This window comes from Podarcis liolepis (genome assembly GCF_965112155.1).
Source record: "Podarcis liolepis genome assembly, chromosome: 3".
Classification (NCBI taxonomy): domain Eukaryota; kingdom Metazoa; phylum Chordata; class Lepidosauria; order Squamata; family Lacertidae; genus Podarcis; species Podarcis liolepis.
This window is the reverse complement of record NC_139557.1, coordinates 30,804,151-30,823,506: the sequence shown is the minus strand read 5'-3', so window position 1 is coordinate 30,823,506 and position 19,356 is coordinate 30,804,151. Positions and strand designations below refer to the sequence as shown.

The window sequence follows — 19,356 nt, the reverse complement described above, 5'->3', positions numbered from 1 at the left end:
TATGGTTTTAAATTGTGGAATTTCAAAACTAAGGTGTTAGGTTTTTTTTGTAACAATGCTCAACAGAGCTTATTCCACTACTCATTTCATAGAGGACTGCAGGCTAATTACTACAAAAGATCAACAAAAGGAATCAATCACAAAGGTGATGGAGGGAAAGGTGAAATTGGAGAAAATAAGTGTCTGGGGGAAAGGGATATTGACATTTGTCCTTATATACCTAGTCCCTGTGATGTTTTATAGTAAGCTTTAAAAAACCCACAACCCGCTGGTTTTATTGGCTTTATTTCAACCCAAACACTCCTAAATCTGTCCACACGCTGTGTACCCCTTGCCACATGTCTGCCAATATTTGACATCTGCAGCACAACACGTTAACTGTTTCCATCTGATATGAACTTCATTTAAGGTTAGCGAAGTTGCACTCAGTCCTACTGCCTAACCCTTCTTGGTTACTGTTTTGGGATTATGCTCGATCGCTCAGTGATTAGGTATCGTTAATGGTCCTTCAATGCATACACTTTTTCTCTGGATGCTGCCAAAATCTGGCATCTTATGTGAGTCTAGGAAACAAGTACCATATTTTTCCATGTATAACACGCCCCCATGTATATGATGACCCCCTATTTTTTGGAAATGGGGGAAATTGCCCAGAGTTGTTGAGCTTTTTTGGGGGGGGTTGCTCACTTGCCCAATCACCACTGACAATCTCCTGCTCGCGGATGCCACCAATCGCCCATCCCCCCTCTACGCTATCCGTGTATAAGATGACCCCCAATTTTTTACTTTTATTTATAATGAAAAAACATTGTCTTATACAGTTGTACCTCCAGTTACGTACCCTCCGGCTACATAAACTTCCGGATACGTAAGCGGCAAACCTGGAAGTATATTTCCGGGGTTTTGCCATGCACGCATGCACAGAAGCAGTAGACAGCTTCTGCACATGTGCAGAGGCACTCTACCGCCATGCGTGCGTGCACAGAAGCGGTCTCTCTGGTTGCAGAAACCTTGGGATCTGACTGGAGCTCCGGAACAGATCCTGTCCGCAACCGGAGATACCACTGTACACGGAAAACTACGGTACTTAGGATAGGATATACTTGCCAGTGCATTGCCACAGTACTCCCAGATGTGCAGGGATACCACACTAGCATCAAAGATAGGTGTGCTGCTTATATGTAGAGTGGGATGTTACTGAGAAAGGAATTTTTTCAACCATTGGACAACTGAGAAGATGACAGAGCAACTCACACAAAAACGCCTTGCTGCTCACTCTTGAGGCACTAAATATTACGTAAGTGCTATAATACTCGAAAGGCCTTGTGAGTGGCACAGCTGTCTTTTTTTAAAGTATCTTCTTCCAACATCCGAACAAACACTATCAGTGCCGTTCAACACAATCATACTGCGATGCAATGTGGAGACCAGGTCAAAATGATTCATCCTCTTCCCCCATTTTTCATTCCCAGCCCCCAGGAGAGCGTTCGGTTCAGTCAGAGGATAGCAATTAATGTTATTAAGAGTTTAAAAAGAAACCAATTATAAAAGAGGCTGGAAGTCTCTCCTTGAGACGGCTAGATAACAAAGTTGTCTTTACAACCATTTACAATATCCACTTCATGCACACATGAAACATTTCCCCACGGTAATCAGATTTCAATTCTATAGACATTCACATTTCCAAATTAAAGCTCTGTTAGCTAAGCTTCAGAAACAGCTATTCGGTTTTCTTTTTTGAAAAAAACACCACTAAGTCAAAGTATATTCTACTGCCCTTCCTCAGATGCCACTGGAAGGTTACTGCAAAATTTGAAGGGTAGCTAAGCTTAATGTCTATCAAAGCTTTGGACTTTGTATGAGATCAAGTATTAAAGATTAATTTATTCTGGTTAAAAGCTAAAGCTACACCATTCAGTTCCAAGTCTACATATAATAATAGTTTTAGGGAGGGCCAAATTATTTCATACCAAGTTTTTGAAGAGCGCCGTCAACTCCTTTGTAAATACTGCAAATTTTAGAAATGCTGTTCCTAAATCTGGATCATCCCTGCAAACGCAGTTTCCTCCAAATTTCTCCAGTGCTTGAGTGTACTGTTCTTCATTTTCAACATGAGCTTCAAAGAGAACAAAGATTATGTTAATTTCAATAGCTGCAATAGGGTCTCCACTGATGTAAAATAGCCCCTGCAGTTGGAAAATAGTTGCATTTGAACACTTTCAATTTTGTATTTATATTTTAAACATTTGTTAAGATTCAAAGCAACCCACTAGATAAGTCAACGATGCATAACAGATAAAAAAAGATCTCCAAAATGGAGGTAAAGGTCGTCAAGGTGTCATAACATGCTAACAAAAACCCCTCTATTCCTTAGATCCTGGCAAATCAAACAGCTCAATAATTTAATAACAATCACTTATGTCTTATACATAAAATTCTAACAAAACTGGCTAACTAATTAACAATTACTTAGTTGCATGTTTCTGAAAACCTATGTCCTGCCAGGAAAAGCATCCCATTTCATTTCAGTGGGGAAGTATCACTCTGCAGCAAAATGAACAACGCTGCATGTATAGGTATATACAAAGTGCACATACAAAGTGTATGAATCAGGGTCCAAAGTATCAAAACAGCTCTTACAAAGGTAAACAGATGCAGAACATAGTAAACAGATAACATACAGGAAGAGTGAACAGAAAATTCCAAACACTCAAAGATATAAAAGTAAGCCAGCCTAGAGAGGCAATCGTCCTTTCCAACACTATCCCTCTAACCTAAGTGTGCACAATGTTTTACCCACATTTGCAAAGGTTGGGAAGGAGCTGCTGCGGCCAAAGCTCCCTTGACTGGTATAGCACTTTAGGGGGGCTAAACCCATGGGAACAGTGCCTCAGGCTCCGTTTGCTGCAAGGTATTCCCACCTCTGAAACATTGCAGTCTCCTTTGCCAGCAAGCATGCCCCACAGTTTGAGAATTACTCTAGTAATGTGCAGTTCTGGTGTTGGATAAAAAAGACCGAACCTGGCACCTTCTGAATGCAAGCATGTGCTCTACCACAAGCTACAAATATTTTCCTCTGTATTTTAGGGTTGTCACACTGGTCAACTGACTGGTCAAATTCGAGTTATATTATTTGCCAATGGTCAATTGGATTGTCACTTATTGGATTGTCACTTATTGGATATGCTGTAACAGTGGATTTCCTTTAAGGAGTAGGGCTATCTGACTTTTGAGATCCCTTTCAACTTTATGGCCTTGTTCATACATCATAGTGAGCCAAACTATATAGCTTGTGAGCTTGCACGGCCCCTGGAGAGGAGCTCAGAGCTGCTTTGTTCATTGTCAAGTCCTTTTTCCCTTCCGATGAGCTAGGCCAAGGTTTGGCTCAGCGTGTCATCCAAACCAGATCTTGTGGTTAAACTCCCTCCTCACCAACCGCAAGCTGTATCCATGAACAAACCTTGGCATGGAAGTAAAGAAGAGAGGGAGGAGCAAAGGGTCTGTGAGCTCCTCTCCAGGAACCTGCATGACTGAGCAGTCCTGATAACCCATAATTTGGGTCACCATGATGTACAAACCAGGCCTATAATTCTGTAACTCAATGAGGCCAAGGCTGCCACTGTCTTGGAAGCAGCTTACCTTTCAAATTTTGTTGTGGTTTCATTTGCTAGCAGCGAGGACTTGCTAACCCAACACTACCCAGGGACAAACTAGCTACATAGCTGTGAATCTCATACAGGCTGCTTGGTCTAAGCTGCAAAGAACTCCAAAAGAGAAACACAAGCCTTGCAGAAATCTTTACCTCAACACTCAGAAGGAAAATGAATTGATATTGAGTGTGCTTTCAAACTGCTAGGTTGGCAGGAGCTGGGACAGAGCAATGGGAGCTCATTCTGTTGCGGGGATTCAAACTGCAAGCCCAAGAGGCTCAGTGGTTTAGACCACAGTGCCACACGTGTCCCTCATATATATTAGTAACTTTGTATCAAGTGAGCAATCAATCAATACCTAACTTATAACAATTGTTTACATTTGTTGTTATAGATGTCTAAAGTCTCTTTTTTGTTTTAACAAAGTTAATATTTTTTAAATACTTGGCCATAATTTGATGCCATTTGACTGGCCAAATAACCAACTACATGGCAGTTACAGCTAGTGTAGGAATTACCATAAGCATCACTTGAAACCTGCATACAGATCACCAGGCTGCAGTATTGCACTTAGATGGCATAACACATTACAGTGGAACCTCTACCTGCAACCATAATCCATTCTGGAGGTCTGTTTGGAGGTCAAAACGGGTCACTGGGAGAAGCACCGTTGTGCGCAGGTGCAGGCGGCGATTGCCCGCTTCTGCGCATGTGCAAACGGTGATCTCCACTTCTGTGCATGCGTGAACGGCAGCAAACCCGCCAGTTACTTCTGGGTTTGCCATGGATGTTGGGCGAAATGGACGCAAGGGGAGGCGGACGTAGGAAGACGTTTGACTGTTTATGGAAAGTTACTTTCAAGTCAGGAGAAATGCAATGCTCTATTAGTGAAACCCATAAAACTAAGTTTGAGGTCTTTGCAAAACCATGACTAAACTTGTTGGCTGTGGTTCAGAATTATTGTCTACAAATGTCTTCACAATGGCCCCACACTTGCTCCTGGCAAACTGTTATCTGCAAAATGGAACCCAACTTTATGAACACACATTATCACGGTTTGGACATTATGCTAATCTATGATAATTGATATACCCAACCACAGTTAAGACTAGAACAGTTTCTCCAACTGTGGGCACAGATTTGTGGTTAATTAGAAAAACAGGATAAAGCATCCCATCACCAGTAGAGGAGCGGGGAGTATTCAAGCCCATGCCAAACCATGTTTTCAATCTTTGATTTGTGGGGAACCTATGGATTTTATCAAGCATAACTTGCATCAGTGCATATGTAAACAAAGAACCATGGTTAACTCTAGGAATGGAAAGCACTCAAGAAAGAGGCAACATAAAGTGCTTATTCATGAGCTTCTGGTTGGCAAACCAGGGTTCATGAGGAATCAGCATAATGTCTGCACCAAGCACATCTATAACACTTTCACAGATATTCACAGCAAATGCTTAAGTAGGGTAAGTTTTCAAATACTTAGTTTTTAGCAATGTAGTTAGTCTGTACATACCAAGCCCAGAAATATTTATGGCTTTTACGGATTTCTTCATTTTATAAAGAACAGTTCGGTCAACATCCAGTGCCTATAAATGAAGGAAAATAAGAAGAAGCTTTAATATTTATAAGAAATCAGCTCATTTAAATGGCTGCCAGAAAAAACACGAAAACCCTTACATAATGCAGTAACATACTAACCAGCTATTGTTATAATTTAAATATATTTATGTAGAATGTTCATTAGAGGATCTGGTTAGCACACTCCATTATCCTCAGGAAAAAAGGAGGTGAGTGTTCTCCAGCGTGCAAAGCAGATTAATTTGTATTATTAATATTGCCTTAATAGTCCCAACATGAGCCATATTGTTAGCATTCCTACAATTTTGATCTAATATGGAAATTTCCAATAGAAATCTGAACTTCTATGTAGCTGACGTAGCAAACAGACCAGTATATTAATAGCAACATTAACAACAGACTTCCATTGGGTTTTATATGATTTATTTTATTAGAACACCTGACCATATTAACTTGCTGCCTGCTGTGATCCAACGAAGCAGACACAGCTTTCAATAATGCAATGTTTTCAACCAAGGCAACATATTCATGAGCTTCCAAGAGCATCATGAACGCCCTATCAAAGAAATTAAAAGATGCTCTAATGATCTTGCCTCTAAGCATGAATAGTAAAATAATGCAAGGCTACCAAAAGCCAGTGTAAGTGAAGCAGAGCAGGCAAATCAGTAGTTTAATTCTCAGAAGAGTGACAAATCTTCATTTGGTCTAGAACACCACCAACCCATTTCCACAATACAATGCAAACAATGCCAGTGTTGTGTCGAAGAAGCTTATTTTGTGCCTCAGGGAAGTCCCTAAAGATTAGATGAAGTGTCCTTTAAACCAGTGTTTCCCAACCGGTGTTCCGCGGCACACGAGTGTGCCGTGAGACGTTGCCTCGTGTGCCGCGAGATGCCTGGAGGGAGGCGGGCGAGTCGGGCGGCGAGAGGCGGGGCGGCGGCGGCGAGGAGAGGCCGCGCCTCCTGCTGCTGCCTGGCGCTCCTCCTCGCAGCCGGCAGCGCTGCCTGGGCGCCTCCGCGCGACTCTGCCTCGCTGGGTTTGGTCTCCCAGCAGAGACGGGTCACACGCGCACCTCCCTCCCTCCCTCAGCCTGCGCGGAGGGAGAGCCAGAGAGAGGCATCGCTCCTGCGCGGCGGGAGAGGGAGCAGCCGGAGCGATGCCCCAAACGAGCTGAATTCCGAGCGAGGGACTGAGGGGGGAGGGAAAAAACTTTTACTTTCGTGCGTCCCTCCCGGCGTGACGCTGCGCGCTGACGTCACGGGGCGGGGCTTTAATGGTGGTGTGCCGCGAGATTTTTTTTCAGTAGACAGGTGTGCCGCTGCCCAAAAAAGTTTGGGAAACACTGCTAAACAATCTCTACTATCTACAATTTCTGTTTTCATCCATCTGATGAAAGTAATAGCTGAGAGTTGCTCAGTGAACTATATTAGTGAAATATATCTTGCATGATTTCCATTCCTTAAATATGTTAGGTGTACCTCAAAAACTAAAATACTTCCAAGAATATGGCAGACTTTTCATAAGAAACCCTCTGCACACAAACACATACATATAAACTTGTATTACTGTCACCAAACTCAAAATATACAGAAAATATGTAATTTGGCATGTGTTCAGTTGTTTAAATGATTTGTGAATTCAAAGGATTTAGGATTCGAAAAAACAACAACCCAGCAATGACATTCTATGTATATGTACTTTCATATGTTCATAATATAAAACATCACTGTAACCAGCAAAATTCATGTCAAACTGTCAAAGATGACAGCAGTATACATGCTTTGTTTTGTTCTTCACAGGATACATTAAGCATTTAAATCACGCTGAAACCCTGCTGGGTTATGTATTTCTGTACAGTACACTGAATAATTAACTTTACTACAAAACAAAAGGAAACACACACACACAAACTGGAGTTTCCAACCAAAGCTACCCAGACAGCCTTGTAAAATATGCCCTGCTCTTTCCTTTGTCTGTTTTCACTTTTTAAAATAATAATTTTAAAAACGAGCATTTCCTCCATTGATTTCAGTGGAATTGTTCCTTTGCGGCAGCGGGGTAATTGAGTGGTGACTAAGTAAAGCTTTTAAATGTCTTAATGGGGCTTGGTTTTTGTGTTTCACTCCTCTTGTGTGAAGAGCATTTCCCTTTAGTCCTTTCAGTGCCTTCGCTCCTTCCCAGCACCTGCAAATAATTTTCAAGGAAGCTCACGCTATGCATTTCATCTTCTGCTTTAAGTCTAAAAGCATATGGATGCTTCCTTTTTAACTCTAATAAAATGCATGGCAAGATGTTTTCAGTTCCCATTCAGTTCCTATGTCTCTTTTGTTCTCCAAGTGTCAGAAACAATGATTCTTAAAATGGCTTCTGGTAATGCCTTGTAGGACAGCCATGTTCACTGAGGTACCGCACTCCTCCATTTTCTTTTAAACTGGAAGGAATACGTCTTTTGAACATTCAAATATCAAGTCAAACCTGATGTTATAACATCTGGAATATATCCATATCTATATCTATATCTAAGCACAGCAGTCCCTTAACCTGCTGCAAACAGATCTATCACACTTCCCAGCCAGGGATCTTTAGGATAGCATATTATTTATTAAATAATAATAATAATAATGTGATTAACAGTGATAAGAAGTAATAATAAGGTGATTAACATTGGTTTTAAAAAACAATGTTAACTTCCTTGGCTTGGCTTTGGCCTCAGCAAACAACACACATTTCCCTCCTTCCCAAGCCAAATTCCAAAAACTGGACCCTGTGGAACACCTGATGACAGCAATTGGAACATGACAGATTCTGAAGGATTCATCTCAGCCATTGGAAGCTCACAAGCCCCTGCACCCTTCTTCAACTCACTTCCATTCCCATTTCCTCAGAGATGTGGAAATGGAAGTATCACCAGAGGCCTCTCTGAGAAATGTCCATTCCCCCCACCCCCACACACTGTGATTCCTTGAGAGCTGTAAAGTCAATACAGTGGAACCTCATGTTAAGTACTTAATTCGCTCTGGAGGTCCATTCTTAACCTGAAACTGTTCTTAACCTGAGGTACCACTTTAGCTAATGGGGCTTCCCGCTGCCACTGCGCGATTTCTAATCTCATCCTGAAGCAAAGTTCTTAACCCAAGGTACTATTTTGGGTTAGCGGAGTCTGTAACCTGAAGCGTATGTAACTCGAGGTACCACTGTACTGCAAAACATTTCAATTACCCAGGTTTTATTTTATAAGAAATATAGAAATGTATCAGATCTTAAGAATGTCCCTTTTAGAAACACATTCAACCAGCTTTTATTCAGAGCAGCACCCACTAAAGTTAACGGGCCTAAAGTCGTCACGTTCACCAATTTCAATAAGTCTACTTTGAATACAACTTACTTGAATCCCACTCCTAGGGAGGAATTCACCATAGTGCATGTCAATCATTCTGTTGATGCAAGCTTTTCACCTTGCCAAGCAAGGCAACCCCCCACTCTCCTCCCACTGGGTGCTATTCTGTGCGCTCTCCCGCCACCCCCCCAAGCCAATTTTGGGGGTCCACGGGGGAGAAGGAAGGAAACTTCATTGCATTAGTGGAAGTCCTTGTACAGGCTTCTGTTAGCAGGCCTAATTAGTTGAATCCTACCCCCAGGGTTGTATTCAACTCAGTCCTACTCAGAGTAGACACAATGAAAATAACAAAGCTACATTACTAGGACAAACACTGAGCACCACCTTTACTCAGAAGGAAAATTGCCCTGAGCCTTTCTCTCCTCTGCTAACACTCAGTCTACACCCAGACATGTCTAAGTTACATGCCAGACAGACAGACCATTACAATGAGTCAAAATATTGTTCCATTTCTTTACCGGGTTCATTTGACACTATTTTTACAACCACCAACATAACCAACTTGTGTTGCGCATCCTGGCTTTTATATCTCTGAAGCACTTCAAACAAACCCAGAAAAATAACTATTAGTTATACAGATTGGCACAAGCAGGTGTAGCGATTTATTTTTAGCTGCCAATTAAGTGACTAGATTTCAGGTTGAGGGTGCTCCTGTAAGCACTTCTGGTTAATTAGCCATAATTAGAAGTTATAGTCTCCACAGCAACCTCAGCTCCGGCACACATCGAGAAGATATTTTAAGTGATCCATTGAGCTGGGTATTCCAAGTGCAAAGACTCTGAAACTCGAACTCAGAAGTTGTTGTTGTTGTTGTTTAGTCGTTTAGTCGTGTCCGACTCTTCGTGACCCCATGGACCAGAGCACACCAGGCACTCCTGTCTTCCTGCTTATTTACGGGTAAAATATATTTATAAATGTTGTACATACATGAGATAAAATATGTATTTCAAATGCCTCTCGTGATGACTCACAAGCTGGGGGCCTTGCTGTGCATGGTGGAGGACTCAGAAGAGGTAAAGGTAGCTTCACTGGGCAGAAGCCAAGAAGGAGGATTCAATCCTGCCTCCATCCTCCGACTCAGAGATCTGTCTCCTCAGTAGTCTTATTTCCCCAGCCTTGCAGAAGTTGTTGTTGTTGTTTAGTCGTTTAGTTGTGTCTGACTCTTCGTGACCCCATGGTCCAGAGCACGCCAGGCACTCCTGTCTTCCACTGCCTCCCGCAGTTTGGTCAATCTCATGCTGATAGCTTCAAGAACACTGTCCAACCATCTCGTTCTCTGTCGTCCCCTTCTCCTTGCGACCTCCTTCTTTCCCAACATCAGGGTCTTTTCCAGGGAGTCTTCTCTTCTCATGAGGTGGCCAAAGTACTGGAGTCTCAGCTTCAGGACCTGTCCTTCCAGTGAGCACTCAGGGCTGATTTCCTTAAGAATGGAGAGGTTTGATCTTCTTGCAGTCAGAAGTAGTAAGCATAAAACTAAGAGCAGTGTCCTGCCACTGATAGGAGGCTTTCATCCAGTGGAGGCTCTGAAAATAGATAATTTTTGCCAATATACTCTTCCTCTCAGCAGTTCTCCATGCCACCTTCCACACCAGGTCACAAAGCTCACATGTAGGGTCAAAGCAGACAGCAGACCAGACCTTGGACAGCTCCTGAAGCTCTCCCCTTCTAAGATAGCTACAAGAAGTTGCAGTGGGGAGCTACAGAGCCAACTGGGGCCTCATGTGGGCAGATAAGGATGAGTGCTGTAGGCTGCACTTCACTGGAGGAACTGGTTGGGTGGCTAAAGGGCCCTTGCCTTATTTAGCAGTATTCTAACTTCTGCAAGCAGAGACATCACCCTGCCAACAAAGGCCCGTATAGTTAACGCTATGGTTGTTGTCGAGTGCCAGCTCGACATCCGAAGGAATCAGTCTCACACCAAGATGGGTTGAAGAAATATGGCTGCTCTGGCTCCTTTAGAGCTACTGCAGCACAGCCTTTATTGTGTGAAGTCAGAAAGATACAAAATACAAGCAAAGCAATTTGTTCTCAGCCAGCAGATAAGGGCCATCGCACTAGACCCACGCAAACGATCAGGCTATGTTAGTTGACCAATCATTTGGGACAGCACGAGCTATTCACACGCTGTTCATGCTCCAAGGATGCTTTTAGCTATGAAATCACTCTGCAACAATAAGAACTCTGCTCATGCTCTTATGTACAAGCAATCATTTTCCCACAGGTTGTCCCAGTAGTGATGTATAGAAGTGAGAGCTAGACCATAAAGAAGGCTGGTCAACCGAAGAATTGATGCTTTTGAATTATGGTGCTGGAGGAGACTCTTGAGAGTCCCATAGACTGCAAGATGAGCAAACCTATCCATTCTTAAGGAAATCAGCCCTGAGTGCTCACTGGAAGGACAGATCGTGAAGCTGAGGCTCCAATACTGTACTTTGGCCACCTCATGAGAAGAGAAGACTCCCTGGAAAAGACCCTGATGTTGGGAAAGAAGGAGGTCGCAAGGAGAAGGGGACGACAGAGAACGAGATGGTTGGACAGTGTTCTTGAAGCTATCAGCATGAGATTGACCAAACTGCGGGAGGCAGTGGAAGACAGGAGTGCCTGGCGTGCTCTGGACCATGGGGTCACGAAGAGTCAGACACAACTAAACGACTAAACAACAACAACAACTTCTGCAAGGCTGGGGAAATAAGACTACTGAGGAGACAGATCTCTGAGTCGGAGGATGGAGGCAGGATTGAATCCTCCTTCTTGGCTTCTGCCCAGTGAAGCTACCTTTACCTCTTCTGAGTCCTCCACCATGCACAGCAAGGCCCCCAGCTTGTGAGTCATCACGAGAGGCATTTGAAATACATATTTTATCTCATGTATGTACAACATTTATAAATATATTTTACCCGTAAATAAGCAATTTTAAAAACCTGTTGGGGTTTTTTTTAATGGAGAACTACACTGAAAAATTCAGAGAACTGCAAAACCCTGCGGATTATGAATTGAATTCCAATGTACACAACAGCTGGGGAGGTGTGCGGATCAGGCCCATTTGCATAGGAGAACATGGAAATTAAGTTCCTCAAAGGTCCCCAGTGCACAGATAAGCAGCGCAGAAACATGCTTGAGCTTAATGTTCAGCAAATAAAGCATTTCTCTCTAAGAACAATGTTAACAACACTTGCGGGCCCTATAAAACATTTGCTGCACCCAGGTTGACAATTACCTAGTGTGCATCAGTCAAGCATATCATCACGTGGTTTCACTGCACAAAGAATCTCCCTTGTCCTCTTCAAGAACCATATCCAGGTACTTTAAAAAAAACCCAACAAAGGATTTTAGCACACTGAAAGCTATATAGAAGAAGAGGGACAGAAGCACAGAAGAGGGAACAGAGGAAAGGTTTTTTTTAATTTAAAATTATAACTTGAATTCATCCTAGCAGAGCAGAAACATGAGAGGTTTCACTGAACTGCTATAAATAGTAAGGATAACGAGGCACTGAAAATATCCATATGTTGATAAGCTAAAGATATCAAACTCTGGATAGGAGATTCCTTATACGGCCACTGTCATGTACTCCCACACTGCTCCCCAAGATGTACCGTTGACATACACGAAACAACATCAATAAAACCAATACAGTGGTACCTTGGTTCTCAAACACCTTGGTACTCAAACACTGCAAACCCAGAAGTAAGTGTTCCGATTTGCTAACCTTTTTCGGAAGCCGTACCTGCTCCGTTTTGAGTGCTATGCTTCCGATTTGGGTGCCACACTTCCATTTTGAGTGTTACGCTGAGGTCTGTCTGTTTTAGCTATTTATCTTGCGTTTTTGTTTTTGCGGCTCTTTTTGTTTCGTTTTTGTGACTGTGTGGAACCCAGTTCTGGTACTGATTGACTGATCGTGTGACTGCAGTACATTGTTTATTGCTCTCATTTTATGGATCAATGGTCTCGTTAGAGAGTAAAATTCATGTTAAATTGCTGTTTTAGGGGTTGTTTTTTAAAGTCTGGAACGGATTAATCCATTTTGCTTTACTTTCTATGGGAAAGCGTGCCTTGGTTTTGGAACGCTTTGGTTTTGGAACAGACTTCCAGAACGGATTAAGTTTGAGAACCAAGGTACCACTGTACTAGATTTGCATTGTTACTTGACCTATCCATTGATTTTTATTTTTATTTTTTTTAACCAAACCCAGTCAAGGTTCAAATTGTTCATTTTATGTTTTTAGTCAATACTAATTACTGAGTAACACTGAAATCCTAGCTATACTCAGAGGTAAGTTTTGCTGAATTCCATATGGTTTATTCCCAGGTAAGTGGGGTTAGGGTTGCAACCTAAAACTTTTTACAGCCCAAAAGGACAACTCAACATGCATCTTGGAAAATTTGCCCCATTATTTGCTTTCAAATGGGAAATCTGGCAATTGCTAGACGTAATGCCATTTCACTGATACTAGGTCTTGCCCCTCACAATAAACTTCTCGAACAGCAGGCAGAGTCTAAGCTCCACCTGCGCCATGCAAGATGCCATCATACTAGATCAGGGGTCTGCAACCTTTAAGACAAAAAGAGCCACTTGGACCCATTTCCGAAGAAAAAAAACTGGGAGCCGCAAAACCATTGCGACATTTAAAACAAATATATCTCCGGAGCCGCGATCTGACAGTGGGCAGGAAGGTGACGTCGGGACAGTGCGTGACTAACGCACGCACCGCCCCATGCGACGTCACAGCCAGTACAGCGCCCACCACAGTGGGGAGTGTCGGGGCGCACAATGCGCCTCCTCCCCTTGCTAGTATCCGCCCCGGAGCTGCGGCAAAGGTGTAAAAGAGCCACATGCGGCTCCGGAGCCGCGGGTTGCTGACCCCTGTAGTAGACAAAACTCTCTGAATCTGGCAAGAATCTCTCTGGGGAATTATAGCAAACCATTCTTCTACATTAAAATTTTATTTTGTCACTTTGCTAAATGCACATTTTACAAAACAACTTTGCCATTAACAGATAAATAAAAATACTTTTGAAATATCGTTGATCCATTCCACCAATCTAGTTAATTTTGTCTATACATAATATATAGATACAGTCACATACACACAAAGTAAGAAAATTGATTAAAAAATGGGTTTTGCTGCATTATTATGTTTCTCTCATCTACCAGGTGTCTTCCCCTCCCATAACCTGGGCCTGTCCTTTCTCCTACAAAATATTTTTTGCTAGGTAATTGAAACATACTAGCTGGAAAGTCATAGTCATGTTAGCAAACTGCCTATGAAGTCTGTGTCTAGCCACACAGAAGATGCTAAGTAATTGGAGGGGATGAATTAAAAGCAAGGCGAAGCCACCAAACAGAAGCCCTGGCTTAACAGACCTCAATGAAAAAAGTAAGGCAACATAACAGCACGTACACATGAGCTAACAGATCCCAGGAAGAAAAAAGACCATTCCATTATTTTAAAAATGCTCCCTTATCCATTTGCCTTCCCGGTTCAGAAACCCGGGCTCAGGGCGGCTAACAACAAATTTAAAACACTTAATTGTAATACAACATAAAAGCAGCATAAAATACAGTATAAAAGCATGAATAACAATAAAATTCAAAGTACAAAAGTCGATTTGAGGGAAATCCATCCAATAAACATTAGATAGTCACCAGGGCTAGCTGGCTAAATTAGACCTACTTGGGCCAGCTAGGAGGCCAGTGGAGAATTAGCTGTGGGGTCTCAGAGCGGGTAATCTTCATAAAAGGGGAGGAAGGGGGAAGAGAAGGGAAATAAAAGATCAGGCAGAGTTCAAATTAAAGGCCAGGTGGAATAGCTCTGTCTTACACACCCGGCAGAAGGAGGTTAAATCCTGAAGGGCCCTAGTCTCATGGGACAGAGCATTCCACCAAGTCAGAGCCATCACTGAAAAGGCCCTGGGCGAGGATAGTCTGACTTCCTTAGGGCCCGGGACCTCTAAACTTTGGTTATTCGTGGACCTTAAGGTCCTCTGCGGGGCATACCAGGAGAGGCAGTCCCGTAAATACAAGGGCCATTACATTTGTAATGTAATGCCTGATGCCTTATCCTCTGGGGTCCATCATGCCAACAACAGCCTGGGCATGAGAGCTACTACGTAGATATTCCAGGAAAAATGAGTTTCTCATAGTGGTAGAACTTCAAGGGCCTCTTTCACTGTATCAATGGTTACACCAGACTCTATCATTATGGTTATCACAATTATTTTTATTTATCTATCTCGTTTATAAATCACTTCCCATGAGGCTTACCAAAGCCTTTTTCCAGTATAATAAAAACATATCTAAAACAGTTACATATTATAAAAACATTTTTTTAAAAAATAGAGAGAGTTTAAAATAGCAACAGCACATACCCGTATTTTTCGCTCTATAACATGCACCCGACCATAACACGCATGTAGTTTTAGAGGAGGAAAATCCGTAGTCCTGCCACCCGTAGGCATTCCCTCCATAAAACGCACAGACATTTTCCCTTACTTTTTAGGAGGAAAAAAGTGAGTGTTATGGTGCAAAAAAATACGGTACATAAAATCAATTCAAATCCAATACCAACTGTGATAAATATCTCCTTTCAGAATCCACTTAGAATTTTTAAAAATCCATTTAGGATGTAGGGTCTGGATCAGGGGTGAGGGGAACCTTGTAGCCCTCTCATTAGCCCTGACAAGCAAGGCCAATGGTAAGCAATGGTGGAGGCTGTTGACCCGCAACATCGGAAGGCCACAGGTTCCCTATCTCTAGCCTAGATGAACACTGTGGCACCTAGCACTAAAAATCTAAGTCAAAGTGAATTAATCAATTAAGTAACTTGTATCAGACCTATTTAGGCTTTTGTTATTTTACAATGAGTCACAATGCCCTCCCCCTTCCCTTAAAATTCCAGCCCTAGGCCCTGCTATGCTGCCGCAACCGAGCTGAGAAAATTCTGTGAAATGGTGACAATTTGTACTGTTATGGAATATATTGCACATGATGTGCCATCATGTGAACAGTACAGTGGTACCTCAGGTTACATACGCTTCAGGTTACATACGCTTCAGGTTACAGACTCCACTAACCCAGAAACAGTACCTCAGGTTAAGAACTTTGCTTCAGGATGAGAACAGAAATCATGCTCCGGCGGCACAGCAGCAGCAGGATGCCCCATTAGCTAAAGTGGTGCTTCAGGTTAAGAACAGTTTCAGATTAAGAACAGACCTCCAGAACGAATTAAGTACTTAACCTGAGGTACCACTGTACCATGTACTGAGGTTGCAGGAAGCCATTGTTATCAGTCTTACCTGTCCCTAAACCTTTCCCCTACCCTTATCATTAAAGCAGCAGCTTGCTAGTTAAAAGCAATTAGGTGATTCCCACCCCCCAAGTGTTACTTGATCAACGACAACAATAAGAGTCATTCTCCTCGTCTGATAAGAAGAGCTGAGGCTCAAACCAGAGCACCATTTCAAATTTAGATAAGAGATAGTATCATTTAGCCATTTAGTGTGCAAACCAAAGATACAGGCAACTCCAGAGGCATGATCACACGTGGTCTGAAACCATGGCCCAGTTCACACATCACGTTAAGCCGTAATTCCAAAAACTATGCATTTTTTAATGCCTACAAGCAGCATGGTGGCGCATGCTGCCGCTCCTCCCTGTTGCACTGCCAGGAAACAAGTCAAAAGTCTGGCACGCCATGACAGGCTCATGGCTTGTTTTCCCCAAACTATCCACAAGCAGTAATCCAAGAACAAACTTATTGGGGGGGGGGGAGTGTTCCTTGAAGAGAAACAAACCACGAGCACAGGTTCCTGAAGGTGCAGCAACAGCAGGAAAGGAGAGGAGGGAGAGCTTTTCACCAGTACGCACCACCATGTTGCATTTTTATGTTGTTTCTAACTATCTTTTATTTTATGGGACACGGGTGGCGCTGTGGGTTAAACCACAGAGCCTAGGACTTGCCGATCAGAAGGTCGGCGGTTCGAATCCCCATGACAGGGTGAGGTCCCGTTCCTCGGTCCCTGCTCCTGCCAACCTAGCAGTTCGAAAGCACGTCAAAGTGCAAGTAGATAAATAGGTACCGCTCCAGCGGAAAGGTAAACGGCGTTTTCGTGCACTGCTCTGGTTCGCCAGAAGCGGCTTAGTCATGCTGGCCACATGACCCGGAAGCTGTACGCCGGCTCCCTCGGCCAATAAAGCGAGATGAGCGCCGCAACCCCAGAGTCAGTCACGACAGGACCTAATGGTCAGGGGTCCCTTTACCTTTAACTATCTTTTAATGCGGTATATGAACCTAAGATTGCCATATTTGTGTGTGTAAAGGAAATTCTGGACCTACAGCAACCCTAAGAACCAGGCCAATGTGTGTGGAGGCAAAGAAGGAGCTCAACCACCTAATCAAAACGGTTAAAGGCCTCAAATGTAGGACGGGGGAAAGGCCGTTGAGTTAAAGTCACCAATCTGTGGACAGCCTCTCACCAATCAGTGTTGACGTTCTCTATACAAACAAATATAAATCAACCGCAGCATGCTTCTGACTACACACTGCTGGCTTTGTGAGCAAAGTTTTAATGAAAACAGCCTTAAGCACCTGAGACAAATTCATCAATAGCTTGTCCACATAGATTCTTTCTAGTCATCAATCTACCGCCTTCATATTTCCCTGGCTTCCTGTTCTCTTCTACCCTGCTAGCAATGACCTCTGAAACCTGGTACAGTTCTAAGATTAAGATATGAAAGTCTCACCCCACTTCACTGCTACTCTGAGATAAGCAAGGTTAACAGGCTTACTCACTTTTGACTGCTGCAACATTGTATTTATTGCTTGCGAACGTACAAATTGTGACAGACCAAAGAAGCAGAAAACAGGAGGCTTACTGTGATTGGGGGTGGAATATAACACACGTGCAAGACACTTTTCTTATTTAGTGTATGACTCAGTGTTTGGGTTTGGAATTACTGGTGATTGATTGCATGCTCATAGCAGCATTGGCGCTAGGCACTTCTCAAGTCAAGAGTACTTACATCAATGGCATAAGCCTTATTAGAAGAGACTAAGAGGAGCTGCGCTGGCTCGCCAGATGCAGCTTCGTCACGCTGGCCACATGACCCGGAAGGGTCTCCGGACAGCGCTGGCTCCCGGCCTATAGAGTGAGATGGGTGCACAACCCTAGAGTCTGTCAAGACTGGCCCGTACGGGCAGGGGTACCTTTACCTGTTTTTAAGAGGAGATACGATAGATGTTTTCAAATATCTAAACAACTATCACATGGGAAATAAGAGCAAGCTTGCTTTCTCCTGCTCTGGAACGTAGAACCCAAATCTATGGATCCAAGATAAAATGAAGGAGTTTCCAACTAAACATCAGGAAGAGTTTTCTGACAGCAAGAGCTGTTCAATCATGGAGCAGAATCCCACAAGTGGACTCTCCTTCCTTGGAGACTTTTAAAGCAGAATTTGGATGGCCATCTGTCATGTATGATCTAGTTGAGATTCCTGCATTTCAGGGGATTGCACTAGACGACCCTCAAGAGTCCCTTCCAACTCAACAATTTTATGATTCTATGAATTAATGTACCACAGTCCTAAGAAAAAAAACGATACAAGTGTACTGCAGAACAAGCAGCATTAAGCCGTCCATATTCATAATTTGTGTCTGACCAAGTTCTGTATTCTATTTCATAATCTAAATGAGTAGATGCATCGCACAGAATGCTACCGAATCTGCAGAACCAGAAAAGATTTACAAGGAGTGCTGGCGGCAGCATGCTTTATGACGTATCTCAGACGTGAGCAAAGTCTACAAAGGTAGCGTGGACTGGCCCTACTGCTCTTTATTCTTTAGCTAGACCAGTGTTTCCCAACCGGTGTTCCGCGGCACACTAGTGTGCCGCCGGACGTTGCCTAGTGTGCCGTGGGAGGGAGGCGGGCGAGTCGGGCTAATCCTCCGGCCCCGCTCCCCCGGGGAACGTGCCCCGTCATCCGCTTCTGCCTTGCTCCCTGTGACAGGAATTCCCAAAACTGCATCAGCACCTGCCGCTTGCCCAGCAGCCCCGGCGCTGCCTTGCGCCCGGCGCCCCCGCCATCCTCGGCGCAGGGAGCGAGGGGCGCGCAGGCAGGCGCTGCCCGGCGGAGCGACGGCTCCTTCCGAGCGGCTGGCAGTGTCTGGGCATGACTGGCCTCCCGCCTGGTCCCGCGGCGGCTGCAGACGCGGCCGAAGCAGCGCAGGGAAGGAGACGCCCGGCCGCCCAGCCCAGCCCCGCACGCTCCCACTCTCTCTCGGCGGCCGGGGAGCGGGGCCCAAGCGGGCCCCCACCTGAGTGGCGGCTGCGTGAGCCAATAGGCGAGCTGGGGCAGAGGGGGAGGCGGGGCTCCGGAGAACAAAGGAGGGAGGGGGCACCCGGGAGAAGGGGGCGGGGCGGGAGGAGCGGGGAGCGCGGCGCTGCGCCCGGGACGCCCCAGTTCCGCCGGGTTAGAAGCCGGCGGCCTACCTCTGCTGGCAGCCGGGTCTGGGTCGCGCCCCGAGAGTGGCGGGGTCCGCGCACAGCCTGCCCTCCAGGCTGGGAAGTGGCTCCTAGGCTCCGCCTGAAGCCACGCAGAGCCCGCAACGCGCCCTCGCTCTGCTGCCTCCTCCCACCCCGGCAAGGGGAAGGGAAAAAACTTTCACTTTTGTGCGTCCCTCCCGGCGTGACGCTGCGCGCTGACGTCACGGGGCGGGGCTTTAATGGTGG

At 44.3% G+C, this 19,356-nt stretch overlaps 1 protein-coding gene across 5 annotated transcripts in view; it reads right to left on the bottom strand.

Moving 5' to 3' along the window:
• Nucleotides 1-19,356, bottom strand: part of ASAP2 (ArfGAP with SH3 domain, ankyrin repeat and PH domain 2) — a 93,237-nt gene that overhangs the window by 57,680 nt on the left and 16,201 nt on the right. For 4 of the 5 annotated variants that reach the window (XM_083495536.1, XM_083495539.1, XM_083495537.1 and 1 more), the window contains exons 2-3: nucleotides 5,167-5,239; nucleotides 1,971-2,116 (exon numbers count right to left, since the gene is read on the bottom strand). In XM_083495536.1, the coding sequence (XP_083351662.1) occupies nucleotides 1,971-2,116; nucleotides 5,167-5,239 (219 nt within the window). Of the gene's footprint in view, nucleotides 1-1,970; nucleotides 2,117-5,166; nucleotides 5,240-11,845; nucleotides 11,900-19,356 lie in introns of those variants that run through there. The other variant, XM_083495538.1, reaches the window with a different exon arrangement.